This window comes from Phragmites australis, chromosome 18 (assembly GCF_958298935.1).
Source record: "Phragmites australis chromosome 18, lpPhrAust1.1, whole genome shotgun sequence".
Taxonomy (NCBI): Eukaryota; Viridiplantae; Streptophyta; class Magnoliopsida; order Poales; family Poaceae; genus Phragmites; species Phragmites australis.
This window is the reverse complement of record NC_084938.1, coordinates 11,248,507-11,262,245: the sequence shown is the minus strand read 5'-3', so window position 1 is coordinate 11,262,245 and position 13,739 is coordinate 11,248,507. Positions and strand designations below refer to the sequence as shown.

Genomic DNA, 13,739 nt, shown 5'->3' with positions numbered 1-13,739 from the left:
ACATAGTGTTGTTAATTTGATTTAATGTTTATTTATACACTTTTTCACTATTTGGACGAGCACATGATCACTTGGATTGATTTTTGTTTCCTTTTCATTAATTTGAAATGCTACATGGATCTCAATCCTAATCCTAGCCGAAGGGTAGGTTCGTCTATTTGGCGGAGTACCTCATATCTCCATCTTCTTTCGTGAGTCGGCTTATGTGAAAGCGATTATTCCCCGGGCCCTGCTGACACCTTTCGAAGCACTTTCACTGAAGGAGCTAGCGTGGTCCTCATAGTGACCCAAACCCAAGACATAAGCAATGATCTAACCAATTAAAGAGAGGCAACTAGAGGTGCACAAGATGATTTGAAGCTAGTCAATTCTTTAGCAAAAGAAGCCTAATGGTTTGATAGGAATTTCTAGTGGTTTTTTTAGGTTATTCTTAAAGAATTTGTAGTTGTTCTTTCCAAATCTTTTGCTTGTTCACGATCTTACTTGCCTTATGCCTGTCCTATCTATGGATTCATCCACTTTATTCTCGATACCATACATGCTCATATTGCATCTTACAATATTGGATCCAATTGAGAGTGTTGGGACAGAATAAGATTGTACTTGAGCTGACAGAGCTCTTGGCAAAAGGACAGACAGATGCCCTGAAGGTTCTATGATCATGTTCTCTCTTTATGCATTAAAATTTCTTTATTTACATCAGAGATTTGAGGATTGGGTAATATAACTATTTACAGAAGGTATCCTTTTGAAAATTAACATGGTCTACATAATAAAACCTCGTATTATCTCAATACCACAAATATAAATATATACTTAAGCAAAATATTTTATAGCAGATATATGAATAGTATATGTATATGTTAGTATTAGCCTCTTGAGGGCAAAACAGTAACTATTCATTCTCCGTTTGATTCGAAATCAATATCATGATCTTAGACTGATATCACTTTATCAAAGTTTGGATTTGATTTTCAAGGTATTCTTTTCCTGAACTCATTTTCAAGTTGAGTAGAGGTAACCCTAGAATGCCAATAATATAATGGACGGGATGACAATTGCAGGGCACATGAACCGATCAGTAATTAGGTGGCTTCTAAGCTTGTTTAGTTTATTTATTGTATTTGTTTAACTTGAAGTTCATAGTACGTAATGAATAATTATTCTGAGATAAAATAGCACGAATATATTCATCCCTGGTTAATCGATGATTTGATTTAATGAATATTCTTATAAGTTAAAGGTATGGAAGGTAGCGTAGAAATTTCTCGAGTTTTTGCCATTGTGACCTTGTCAATTTTTCTGTTAATACCATCTGTAATGCCTCCGGTTGCAATGTTATCAATTTTTCCCTTTCTCTATAGGCACGATCTTGGCGCCATTCAACCCCGACACCATGACGAAGAAGGCCACACACACCCCGTTGCCTGCAAAGCGCGGCGTAACCAAGAGGAGTTCGAACAGGACGACGAGGCCAGGAACCGTGTCCTCAGGTAACGCTGATGAAGGGCGTCTGAAAGACAGGATCAGCGCTCTTCCGGACAGCCTCCTCTGTTGCATCCTCACCCTGCTCAGTGTCCGTGACGCCGCGCGAACGACCGTACTGTCCTCGCCATGGCGGCACATATTATCATCGCCAGAGTACCAATATGACACCATTGACGACAACGACATGTGGCATGGGCGGCGCCGGCTGGACACGAGGACCCACTGGTACCAGGACTCCAATCAGTGGCAGTTGCGCTCCGAAGCGATCACCTCCTCGCTCACCAGGCACCGTGGCCCCATCCGCCGGTTCATCGTCCAGCGGACGCTCCCGTTGGGCTGCACGGTGTCAGAGTGGCTCGACACGCTGTCCCAAAGAGGGGCCGTCGAGGAACTTGTCCTCGAGATGCCGCCATTTCCACAGCTTTTGCTGCCTCACTTCATCTTCAACTGCAGTTCCCTCCGGTCGCTGAGCCTCTCCAATTGGAGCTGGCCTCGCATCGGCCCAAACGAAGTCCCGGTTGGCTACTTCCCGGCGTGGATGCTCCCTTCCCTGACGGAGCTTACCCTGAGCTGGATGGACATGACGGTGCGGGACGTGGAGGACCTACTGCAGCGGTGCCCGGCGCTGCTGAGCCTGTCGATCCGATACCCCCGCCAGAGCGGGACCCTGGAGATTCGATGCAAGAACCTCCTGAGCCTGACCATCGCGGAGAACTATGGGTTTTGGTATGCTCTGGTCCGCATCGTGGACGCTCCCAAGCTTGTACGGCTGCTGTGGTGGCCGCCTTCGCCGTTGCATGTCGTCTTCGAGGGGACGCTCCAGGAACAGACGCCGAGACTGCATACTCTCGGCATCTTCCAGAGCAGCACGCTCGGGGTAGTGTTGGAACAGGTGAAGACCATTGCTCTGATCACCAACGTGGATAACTTCAACGAGGTGCAGCAGGCCATCTTGTTGCTGCACAACTTCCCCCAATTGGAAACACTTCACATGCAGGTTGGTTAATCTCGGCTCCTAACTGTTTCTTTTGGCATATGCAAATTCTAAAACATCAAATGGTAAATTGTATTTATACACATGCTGCATCTTTGTTATTCTTTTCATTCAGATGAAGAACGGGTCCAACAGCACTATGAGTAAGCTGATCAGCTTCGAGGAAATGGCCGGCGGCCCGGTGGCGTGCCTTGAGAACAGCCTCAAGACGATCGTCCTGAGGGTGAACAATCTGGTGCGCCAGAAGCTGGCGTTCGCCAATTTCCTCCTGAGGGCAGCCAAAGCGCTTAAGTCGATGCTCGTCTGCAACAAGAGGATGGCCGGTGAGCTGTTGAGCCCGGAGAGCAGGGGCGCCCACGGCGCGCAGGTCGTGTTCCTCGAGAACAGCAAGTGCACCCTCGAGTTGGACATGTCTGCCTCCAACATCAAGCTCGCTGACCCGTTCATGCCGTAAGGCCGAGCTGATGCGCCACTCGGTTGACAATCGTTGGTTGGAGGACAGTTTAATTAGTTGCTTTTTATTCGTCTTTTGTTCATCATGATGATGGATCATGGATTCCGTTTGGTTATTTCGGTCTATTTGGTACTTCAACTGGTGCGGTGAGTGTGTACCGCTTGAACAAAATAAATCTGTGATGTATTTGTATGGTTACTGTAAGAGTCTATATATGTTGGTTTGTTTGTGACCGTAAGGCGGAAGGGCTGAGAGTTAAGAATTTAGTGTAGAACGCAGTAACTAGTGCCTGTGCAATTGCACAGCTACTATCAAGAACCCAACTATACATGTACTATCATATCATTCTGGTTTTATCATGAATTTGTGCTTTACTTTACCACCGTTCTTCTTTCTATTACTGTCGCTACTATGCATGCTTCTTCATAGACATAATTCGGACGTGGACTAACCACAACAACTAAGAGATGATAACATAGTGTCCGAATATATGAAAAAATTATTATGGTAAGCTCAAGTCCGAATTATATCTATCAAGGAGTAGGCATAGTAGTGATAGTGACAGGAAAAAGAGCGATGGTAAGGTAAAGAACAAATTTATGATAAAATTAAAATGATATAACAATACATACATAATTGGATTATTGATAGTAGCCGCTTAATTGCATGGACCACACCGCTAGTTTTAGGTGATTTGTCTAAATGCCAACAGTCACTTTGGAACCTTCTACGTTTGCCACCTGAATATGGCCAAATGCACGAATGCTAATTAGAATCGTGGCCAATGTAATCAAGCCTACCATTAAGAAGCAACGGAGCGCTAGTGCGCCCGTTTAATTGTGAACAATTGATCAGTGAAAAGACATAAGTGTCCTTTGGAAAGTAAAAGAATTGACAATCAAAACATCTACGTCTTCCTCCCCTACGGCCACCCCCAATCCCTCTCCTAATGCCCTCCCTTAGTCTTCTTTGTGCATGCTGCTATCATCCCACCTCCTCTTCCTTCGCCCTCTCCAAACGCTGACCACCCTGGAGGGCAGCGCCCTACCAGCGAGCATGCACCAAAGGCGATGCTGGGGTTGCCGAACGAAAGGTGTTGAAGGAGAACATTTTGGAGGTCGATGATGTGCCCGTTGCCTCACCCTTAGCCACTGCAAGGAAGCTCGCTGAAATTTAAATCCACATAAAGCGGTTATGTAACACCTAGGATCCAATCTGGCTTAGGTATACTGCACACAGGATAAACCAGACACTCGCACCTAACTGCTTAGGTTTTCATCCTCGTTTTGCGAAAAAGGATAACTCAGAATTGTTACTATTGGATCCCATATAGTTATATGTTGGTGACAATAAGTAGTATAAAACTATCACATACGATTGTCCTACACGTATACAAATCCCCTAGAACTTTCAGGATTAATTCTCGGAGTATACGACTATATCTGGGAAAAGAATCCCTGAACATATAGAAACTGCCCATAGATGCCCGAATATCCCTTAAACAAGGAAATCTATCCCTAAGTTTAAGGGTGACAAAATCTTACTTAGAAAAGAGTTCGGAGGCTACTCAAATCTTACTTAGAAAAGAGTTCGGAGGCTACCCGACAACCCCCTATATATACGAAGTTAGGGGGGCCCTGCAGGGGATAAGAGACAACAAGCCAAAAACAATTTGCAATGAGCCATGAGCCTTCTGCAATCACGATCTACATCGACATCTAGCCGAGACTACACACGAGGAGCCTTCGACTAGGTTTAGATCCAATCTAGGCTAGCTAAGACCCCCTTGTAATCTATCTTGAAGATCAATACAAGAATACATGATGTAGGATTATTATCATTTGGGAGGCCTGAACCTGTATAAATCTCTGTCTTCTAGTGCTCGATTTGGCAAGAGAAAGTATTCCCTTCTTTAATCATGTATTTGTAAGATCGATGGTTTACTAATTGTCAACAACTGGTGCAGTCCATGGGGATCATGACCAACGATAATGAATCTTAGCCACGAAATATGTCGCCGACTTCACCCAAGACTGCACCGAGAATCGGCTTCTTGAACGAAGGGTCCTACAATAACTTTACCCTCTCGCCTGATAAGGATCTGATGATCGATCGGGTAGATCTCAGAGACAACCTTCCTGATGATGAGTCTAGCGGTGATGTAACTTCTTTCATGTATGAGTGTACCAGGGCTTACGGCATTTTGTTTGAACCGCTGGATGACTAAGACGGTTGCTTAAGCAACGTTCATCGCAAGTTGAGATATTCCCCTATGGCTTTTGACAACATGGATTGTTGAATATTCTACCCGAAAGTTTCCTCTGATGATAGGTCCATGATGGATCTAGACTCCTCTTCTAGTGGAGCACATCCCCAAGTAGTTTTCGCCATGGGGGATGGGAACGGTGATCCATCCCTTTTGGGTGACAACTCGACGAACCCATAAACTCTTGTTGAACCGGCCAGGGGAGATAAGACTCAACCTCAGCCAACGACAAAGCTTGTTGGCCAGATCCCATACCCTGCTACAGTCCTACATCCAACTACCTTGTAGCACCAGCAAGGTACCATACGTTTTAGATCTGTAACTGCTCAAAAGCTTGAGGGTGTTCAGGATCTACTCCGATGACCTCCCACGACAAGCCTTGCTAGCCTTGAGGGAAAGAAGTGGATTGATCAGTTTGAGGTGCTCATTTGACAAGCACAGATGCATGCTGAATCTTCTCATCAAGCGTTAGCTACTAACAACTCAAATCAAGGGAAGTTAGATCCAAAAAGATGGAACCCCTAGAATCAAATTTGCTGGGAAGACGATCGAGCTCTGCATCGTCATAGGACTTCACCGACCCGAAACCATCCTATCTCGGACCTACACGAGGTCCTTCACGAAATAATACGGTCAAGGAACCCTGAGGACCAGTCCACCTCTCCTCAATGACCTAGTTCGAGGCACCTTGGTGCCGAAGTTGTTCGAGTCAAGGTTACGGCCGGTCTCCTACCCCCGCGAGTGGGCACCCATGGCTACTCAGGGATCCATCAACGGGTACTAAGCCTTCTCACCAGAGCTATGGAGAGTCAAGTGGCTAGCCTGATTCAGACCTAGGGGCATCAAGAAGTACAATGGGACTACAAATCCTATTAAGTTCCTCCAAATCTACACTACAGCTATCCAATCGGCTAGGGGAGATGAAAAGGTCATGGTCTATCTCCCTACAACCCTTGAAGGGCCAGCCAGAGCCTGGCTGACCAACCTATTGCCTAAAACAATCTCCTCATGGGAGTAGCTCTGTGACCTATTCTAGGAAAACATCCAAAGCACGTACATTCACCCTGACAAGAAGAATGACCTTTTTTGCGTCATTCAGATGGGGAAGGAGACTCTACGCAAGTTTGTTCGTTGCTTCAGCAACACCCAGAACACACCCAAAGATAATCAATGATGTTGTCATCCTGGTATTTACGCGAGGGGTCAGGAGCTATCAGTGTGTTGAAGATGTTGCTATGGCTGACCCTCAAATGGTCCTAGAGCTGATATATATAGCTGACAAGTCAACTACTGCTGAGAAGGCTCTTCTGTTCATCAAGGAAAGGGATCAAGGCATCCAATGCCCTCAGCCCGAGCTAGACGACAACTAGTCGAAGAACAAGTTGAAGTAGAAGAACTCCAATGGAGGTAAAGTTAAGAAAACTAAGATTAATGAAGTCATGATAGATATTCTTGACACACATCCCGAAAAGTGTTCTAGCTCATCCCAAGGCAAGGGCAAGTAGCCGGCCATTGGTGAGCACTCCAGCAATCCCTGGTGCAATTTCCACAAAACTAATGACCACAATCTCCAGTAGTGCCGCATCTTCTAGAAGGCGATGAAGGCCGAGGTCAAGAAGAGTAAGGCGAAAGCCATAGGTCACGAGCAGAGTAGAAACTCTAGTTCTAGTGATGACTCGGACTGTCTACCTTTCCAAAAGGAGACAAGGACTATAGACCACATGTTTGGGGGCTCAGCATCCTATGAGTCCAAAAGGTAGTATAAGACGGTGGCCCGAGAAGTGTTAGCTTCCATTTGAAATAGTCATCAGGCGGTCAAGTGATCAAACGTCAAGATCTCCTTTGATTATGATGACTACCCAGAGAACATTGTACGGCCCGACTACTTCCCAATAGTGGTCGAGTCTATCATCAATAATTGCAAGGTTACCTGAGTGCTCATGGACAGAGGGAGTTTCTTGAACATTTTCTTCACAAGTGCATTCGCTGCAATGCAGATCAAGATCTGCTATCAAGCTGGTTACTCAGGCCTTCCATGGCATAGTACTTGGATCTTTGACCATGCCTATCGGCCAGAGAACACTTCCCATTGCATTCAAGAAGCTCAACATCTTCAAAATGTAAAAGATTCTATTTGTCATGGTCCATTTCGAGATGGCATACAACACCATCTTAGGATGACCAACTCCAGCAAAATTCATGGCTATCGTGCACTACTCTTATCAGTACATGAAGCTTCCACATCTTGAGAGAGCCATTACTGTCCAGGGCTCCACAAAGGTAGATCTACGGTGTGACAAGCGGAGCCTCAACATGGAAGTACAATAGCAAACCAACAAGAAGACCAAGAACTTGAGGCCCAAAGTATTCGTGAAATGTCACAATGACGTCAAGACCGTTGCTTTGGACCTAATGAAGCCATCCAGATTGTCCGGATTGGCTCCACCCTGAACCAGAAATAGGAATTTGATCTTGTCACCTTCCCCTGAGCAAAATGTTGATGTGTTCTCATGGAAACCATCCGACATACCTGCTATCCCTAGGGAGCTTGAGCATTGCCAGCTATCCACCCTGACGCCAAGCCTGTCAAGTAGAAGCTCCGACCGTTCACACCCGACCGAAAAGAAGCAGTTAAGGTAAAGATCGACAGGCTCTTGATGGCAGGATTCATCAAAGAAGTGGAGCACCCCGAGTGGTTTGCTAACCTCGTCATGGTTAAAATGTCAAATGACAAGTGGTGTTTGTGAGTGGACTTCACTGACCTTAAGAAACATTTCCCGAATGATGCCTTACCTCTCCCTAGAATAGATTGGGCAGTTGACTCTACCTCTGGGTGCAATTATCTAAGCCTTCTCAATGCCTACTCTGGTTATCATCATATTACTATGTGTCCTAAGGATGAGGAGAAAACCTCCTTCATAACCCCTTTCAGGGTATTTTTTTTATGTAAAGATGCCTTTCATATTAAAAAGCACAAGCGCTACGTATCAACATGGTGTGGAAATAACTCTTCATGACCAAATTGGCCAAAATGTTGAAGCATATGTCGATGAACTTTCCATCAAATCCAAGAGTAAGGAAGACCTTATCTCTGACCTACAAGAAACCTTTAACAATCAACGCAAGCATCAAGTCATACTAAATCAAGAGAAATGGAGCCGACACAGGAAAGCTACTTGGGTATTAACTGGTATTACACCGAGGAATTGATGTCAATCTCAAAAAGATCAAGGCCATCAAAGAAATGTGCCCCCCAGGTTAGTACGAGATGTTCAGAAACTAGCAGGGTGAATGGAGGCACTCAACCATTTTATCTTCTGACTCAGAGATTGGGGGCTTCCTTTTTCAAGTTATTGTGCCAACACGACAAGTTCGAGTGGTCAAAAGAGGCAGGGAAAGAATTCCAAGTTCTCAAAAGGTATCTTTCATCGCCCCCTTTGCTAGACGCTCCCATCCCATAAGAGGGATTCCTACTCTACATCACAGTCAGACCATGGGTCGTGAGTGGAATATTGATGGTAGAAAGAGAACTGCCTGACAAGCGGGATAAGAGCCAGAGACCAGTATACTATGTCAGCAAAGTACTTCAATGTCCTAAGAAGCGCTATCCGCAAGTACATAAGTTGTTATCTGGTATTGATAGTCTCTCACAAGCTAAGGCACTATTTTTAGGCTCATAAGAAAACCATACCATCAACTTTCCCACTCAGAGAGATCCTCCACAACAAATACACCATAGGATGAATCACTGAGTAGACTATTGAGCTTTGGGAATTCGATGTTCACTTCATCGCACACATGACAATCAAGTTGTACTCACTGACTTCATCACTAAATGGACATAACTTGACCAACCCTAGGGCACCTAGGATGATATGCCTAACTTATGGACTCTCTACTTCGATGGGTCACTAACGCTCCAAGGTTTAGGGGCTGAGATAATACTCATCTCTCCTATAGGAGAAAGACTACAATACACTTTGCAGTTTGACTTCCTGGAAAAGACCATGTCAACATACCATGTGGAGGTGAAGAAGCTAGAAAAGAAATTTATTGGACTCAAGGTCAGATACATCCCAAGAAAGGATAATTGTCTTACCTATCGTCTTACCCAACTAGCTTCCTCATGATCTCCCAGACAAACCGAGATCTTTATAGAAAGACTCTCGAAGCCATACGTAACATCTAAACATGACATGGCCAAAGGAATGGTGGTCTATGAGACCTAAAACCAACTTAGGGGCTCATCAGGAATTGATGCTCCAAAAGGAGTCATAAGGGAACTCATAGCTCCACTTGAATACAGGGATATGTGTCGAGACCAGTTTAAGGAACAAACCAAACTCATCTATATGTTGAGCCTAGGAATCAATTCTAATACATAATGACTTCATTGATTATAATCATTACAATATCCATACCTTAATCGAATAAATCATCTTACAAAAGTGACCTTCAAGGGCCAAGAACCAAATAAAACCTAATAACATAGCTATGCATGCTCTAATCCATCACAACATCTCCATAGGCACGATCAACGTAGAGTGCATCTTAGAACGATCCATCCTTAGTGAATTCTTCGATACCTTGTCCAAATGAGTGTTTGGAGGTAGCAAGAGTGAGCACATGTCGTACTCAGCAAGTTATGAGGAAATTATATGCATATGAATGCTTGACAACAATATGGCAATATGACTCTTTTGCACTAAACTGCATTTAACTAAAAGCATTTGAAAAGTAGTAATAACAAACAACCTCAAGATTCCAACCATCTTGACTTATCCAACCTTCTAATACCTCAACCAATCATAGTTCCCACCACCATGATTGACCAACCCATCCAAACCATCAAATCATAATCATGTTAGGTTTTCCTTGCCACTCTTGACCGTGAGTACAACTGATTAACAAGTTTTACACTCTGTAGAAGTGGTACACTTTACCCACAAGGCATGATCATACTCTTTTGCAGGTACCTGTCAACACCTTACACACTTTTGAGGTGTGCGCCAAGTGTTGACCACTTCAAAGCCTTTACAATGCCCCTCTAAGCATGTGCATACCCGCTAAGGTTTCACTGTTGTGTGAATACACCTTAGCAATGACAGCCACCTCTTGCGCCAATGGAACACCCTCGAAGTACACCCTTCCATTCCACACAACTAGATAGTCTTCAAAGTGCTTAGAGTATGTAAATTAATTGGCTAGAACCATCCTATTCCAAGGTTGTGATTGTACTATTTACACAGAAAGATTACTCAATGAACCGGTCCTTAGATTTGAGCAAGCTACCACATCCCAACCATAAAGCCTGTACCGGTCTCATCAAACTATTGCTTAAATCCCTATAACATGTGGCTAAAAAATTATAACATCATATTTTATCATTGTTGCATGAGACATTATCAAGTTTCATAGAGCAATTATCATGGTCACCATCCCAAAGCAAAGCTAAGCATCTTCTACCATTCCATAACCCAAAACCATACCATGGCTACAAGGATGATAAGGAAAAAATAGGGTAAAGCCTAACTCTTGGGATTCCTAACAAATTATTAGTATACATATTTGTAAAGCAAAACATTTTAAACTTGAGTAAATATGTTCAGAAACACAACTAGCCTGCACTATACTAAGTTGGGTCCTCAAAGTCTTGATCCTAAAGTCCTTCTAGCTCATCCGAAACATTGGTGTCTACTTGCAACATACACGAAAAGGCAACACATAAACACCAAGATCCAAAAAGAACTAAATATCACAAAATAAATATCATCACCTACAAGACCACACTTTTTTGGACAATTCGACGAAAGAACGGGTCAAAATGACCAAAAAGATTATCTACATATGAAATTATGTTGCTAGGAATTTTCTAGAATTTTTCCAGAGTCATCTATAATTTTCTAGGATTTTCAAAACTTTTCTAGAATTTATTTGAATTACAAACTATTAAAAAAAATTAAATAAACCTATTTAAACATTATTAAAGTCATTTTCCTATTTATTTCAATTTTTTAGAATTATTTTTGCACTATAAAACTATTTATTACCCAATATATACCATTTATAACGTCAGTAGAACAATAAAACAAATAAAAAGAAAAGAAAGTGCTGACTAGATTGGTGAGGCGAAGCTGCCGACATGGCCTGACCTGCTACGTCAGCATAAACACCAACATGGCTTGTTGACTCAGCGGCTGACGTTGCATAGATGGCATCACGGTGGGTTAACAACTAATGTTAAGTTCATTAAATCTAGACTGTTGATCCAAGATCAAACAACCGAGATCTAACCGGCAAATTGGTATGCATCTATCTAATTGCGGCCGCTCAGATCAAATTGGACGGCTAACACTTACTATCCTTGGCTCCAATGGTCTAGACGACGGCGAGATCAGTTCTTGCGGCTTTCGAATATCTAACTATAGGGTATATATACGAATAGAGTATACTATACCTGTAATCAATAACTCTGGATATTGCGCAACCTTATATGCGGACCCTGATACACCCGAATATCTAGAAGACATATACTAGGAAAGTCCCGATCGGGTTACCTGACCAAAGTATAACTAGTATCCTGATCAGAACCGTCTGTTTTGCCTTGGCCCACAATATGAAAGACTCTCTATCGACTATGGCTAGCACTAAGGCAGTACTTCGGCTCCATATAAGGCAGGGCACCTGAACCCCTAGGGACAAGTTCTACAACTATGCATCTTGAGGCAAACGATGCCAAGACCCTAGCAATTGGAGAGACTCGGTGACTTTAACCCCAGATTAGTCTAGATCCAATCCGCTCCATTGTAATAGGTCTAGCCACATTGCTTATACTCAAGATATCGATATACATAGCGTTTACTCCAACCGAGGGTCCGAACATATCTACATAGCATGTCTCATTTCCTAATTGAACCTTGATCTTGAAGGTACCCCAATTCAATTTATGGACATATTGTGGGGAATAAATCTTCCATAGTTGCCGTGCTAGGTAGGGGCCTTCATCTACATTTTAGGATCGACCATGTCTCGAGTGCAAGTCTGAGTTGGATTCTCTAATGATGGCTTTTACGACCACTTTGAGTTGACGCCAGCCATCGTCACATTGCCTCCTGCCGGATCTGGGATATCATTGGGATGCCAGCCATCTTCACATCACCTTCGGAACCATGGCATACCACTGGGATGCTCAAGGTGGACTAATCCATACCGGTATTATCGAGTCTAGCTCATTGGACACATATCATGAGGTGGGACACCTCGACTAGGATCCCAAGGAGCCTAACGTTCTCCAGTTCATGGACATCGACAGTGACGATGAGAGTCAGGAAAGCAGTAATGACAACTCTGTCGACAGCTAGAGTAGCCGAACAGATCAATTCATGTTTATGGCCTGAGGAGTCGGCAACACGTCCAGTGACCTGACTAAGGCAGATCCAAACACCATGGTTGGCAATAATGCAAGAGTTCCTGAGGATCTAGCAGTGGCGACGGCTGCCCATACTACTAGCATCACTGGGCAAGTTTCATCGGGGACATTTGTAGCTGTGGCCTTGCACGCTCTTGGCACCGCTCAACACCGATGAATTGTGGTGATCCCAGTGAACCTTGATATTCAGCATCGACTTGTCATGGAGACGCCTCTTGTTCAGGTGATACCTCCACCAGTAATCTCCCCGATTTCAAGGAATGAGCCCTCTCAGAACAACAACCACGGGGCAACATCTGCTTGACCATATCCAAGCCTCGGCAGTGGTGTCTTTAGCACTCTAGAGGCCAATGTCTAGGGTGCTCATTTAATTCTAAGATCCTTTCCCGAGTTGGATGCAGTGAATCCTTTAACACCAATGGTCAACCAGCTACAGACTTTACCTGATGCGGCTTAGATCCGAACCATTTGAGGAACAACGGATGTGGACACCCTCGAGTCTAGGGGTTACAAGCAAGAAGCTCGGGTGGTCAAGCTCGAGCGCAGCCCTATAGGTTGAACTGCAACTACCCCATTCATAGGCGCAGGAACCAGGAAGACCTAAGGTATCACATCCCTCACGATAGGCGCAACTTGCGAGAAGTGATTGAAAATCGTCGTGAAGAGCGCCGTGAGGACGATCGCCGCTACAACAACCACAAATCTCTAGGACCGGATGGTGGACAAGACTCCCTTGTTCGATGGAATAGACATGATAGTCCTCCACCATCACCTGCTGAAGAATTTGATGGAGTTTGCGAAGCCTTTGCACCTAAGCTCTGATCGACACAATGGCCTAAAAAGTTCAAAGCAGGTCCTATCCAAAAGTACGATGGGAAGCTCAACCCCAATGAGTGGTTACAGATCTATATCACTGTTATTTGAGCAGCAGACGACAGCAATAGGGTAATGGCCAATTACTTGCTAATTGCCCTTGATGGACCTGCAAGGTCCTGGTTGTTGAATGGAAGATGATCACCACTAGCTGAACCAAGGCAAGGATAAATCTCTTTTAGACTCTATCTGGAGGTTCGGCGATAAACGTAATACGATCCTAGAATCTCTGATG

General features: G+C 44.1%; 1 protein-coding gene across 1 annotated transcript; it reads left to right on the top strand.

Moving 5' to 3' along the window:
* Nucleotides 1-1,396: 1,396 nt before the first annotated feature.
* LOC133898537 (F-box/LRR-repeat protein At3g03030-like) lies at nt 1,397-2,936 on the top strand. The gene is made up of 2 exons (XM_062339252.1): nt 1,397-2,485; nt 2,598-2,936. The coding sequence occupies exons 1-2, from the start codon at nt 1,397-1,399 to the stop codon at nt 2,934-2,936; spliced, it is 1,428 nt and encodes a 475-aa protein (XP_062195236.1).
* The last annotated feature ends 10,803 nt before the right edge of the window (nt 2,937-13,739 follow it).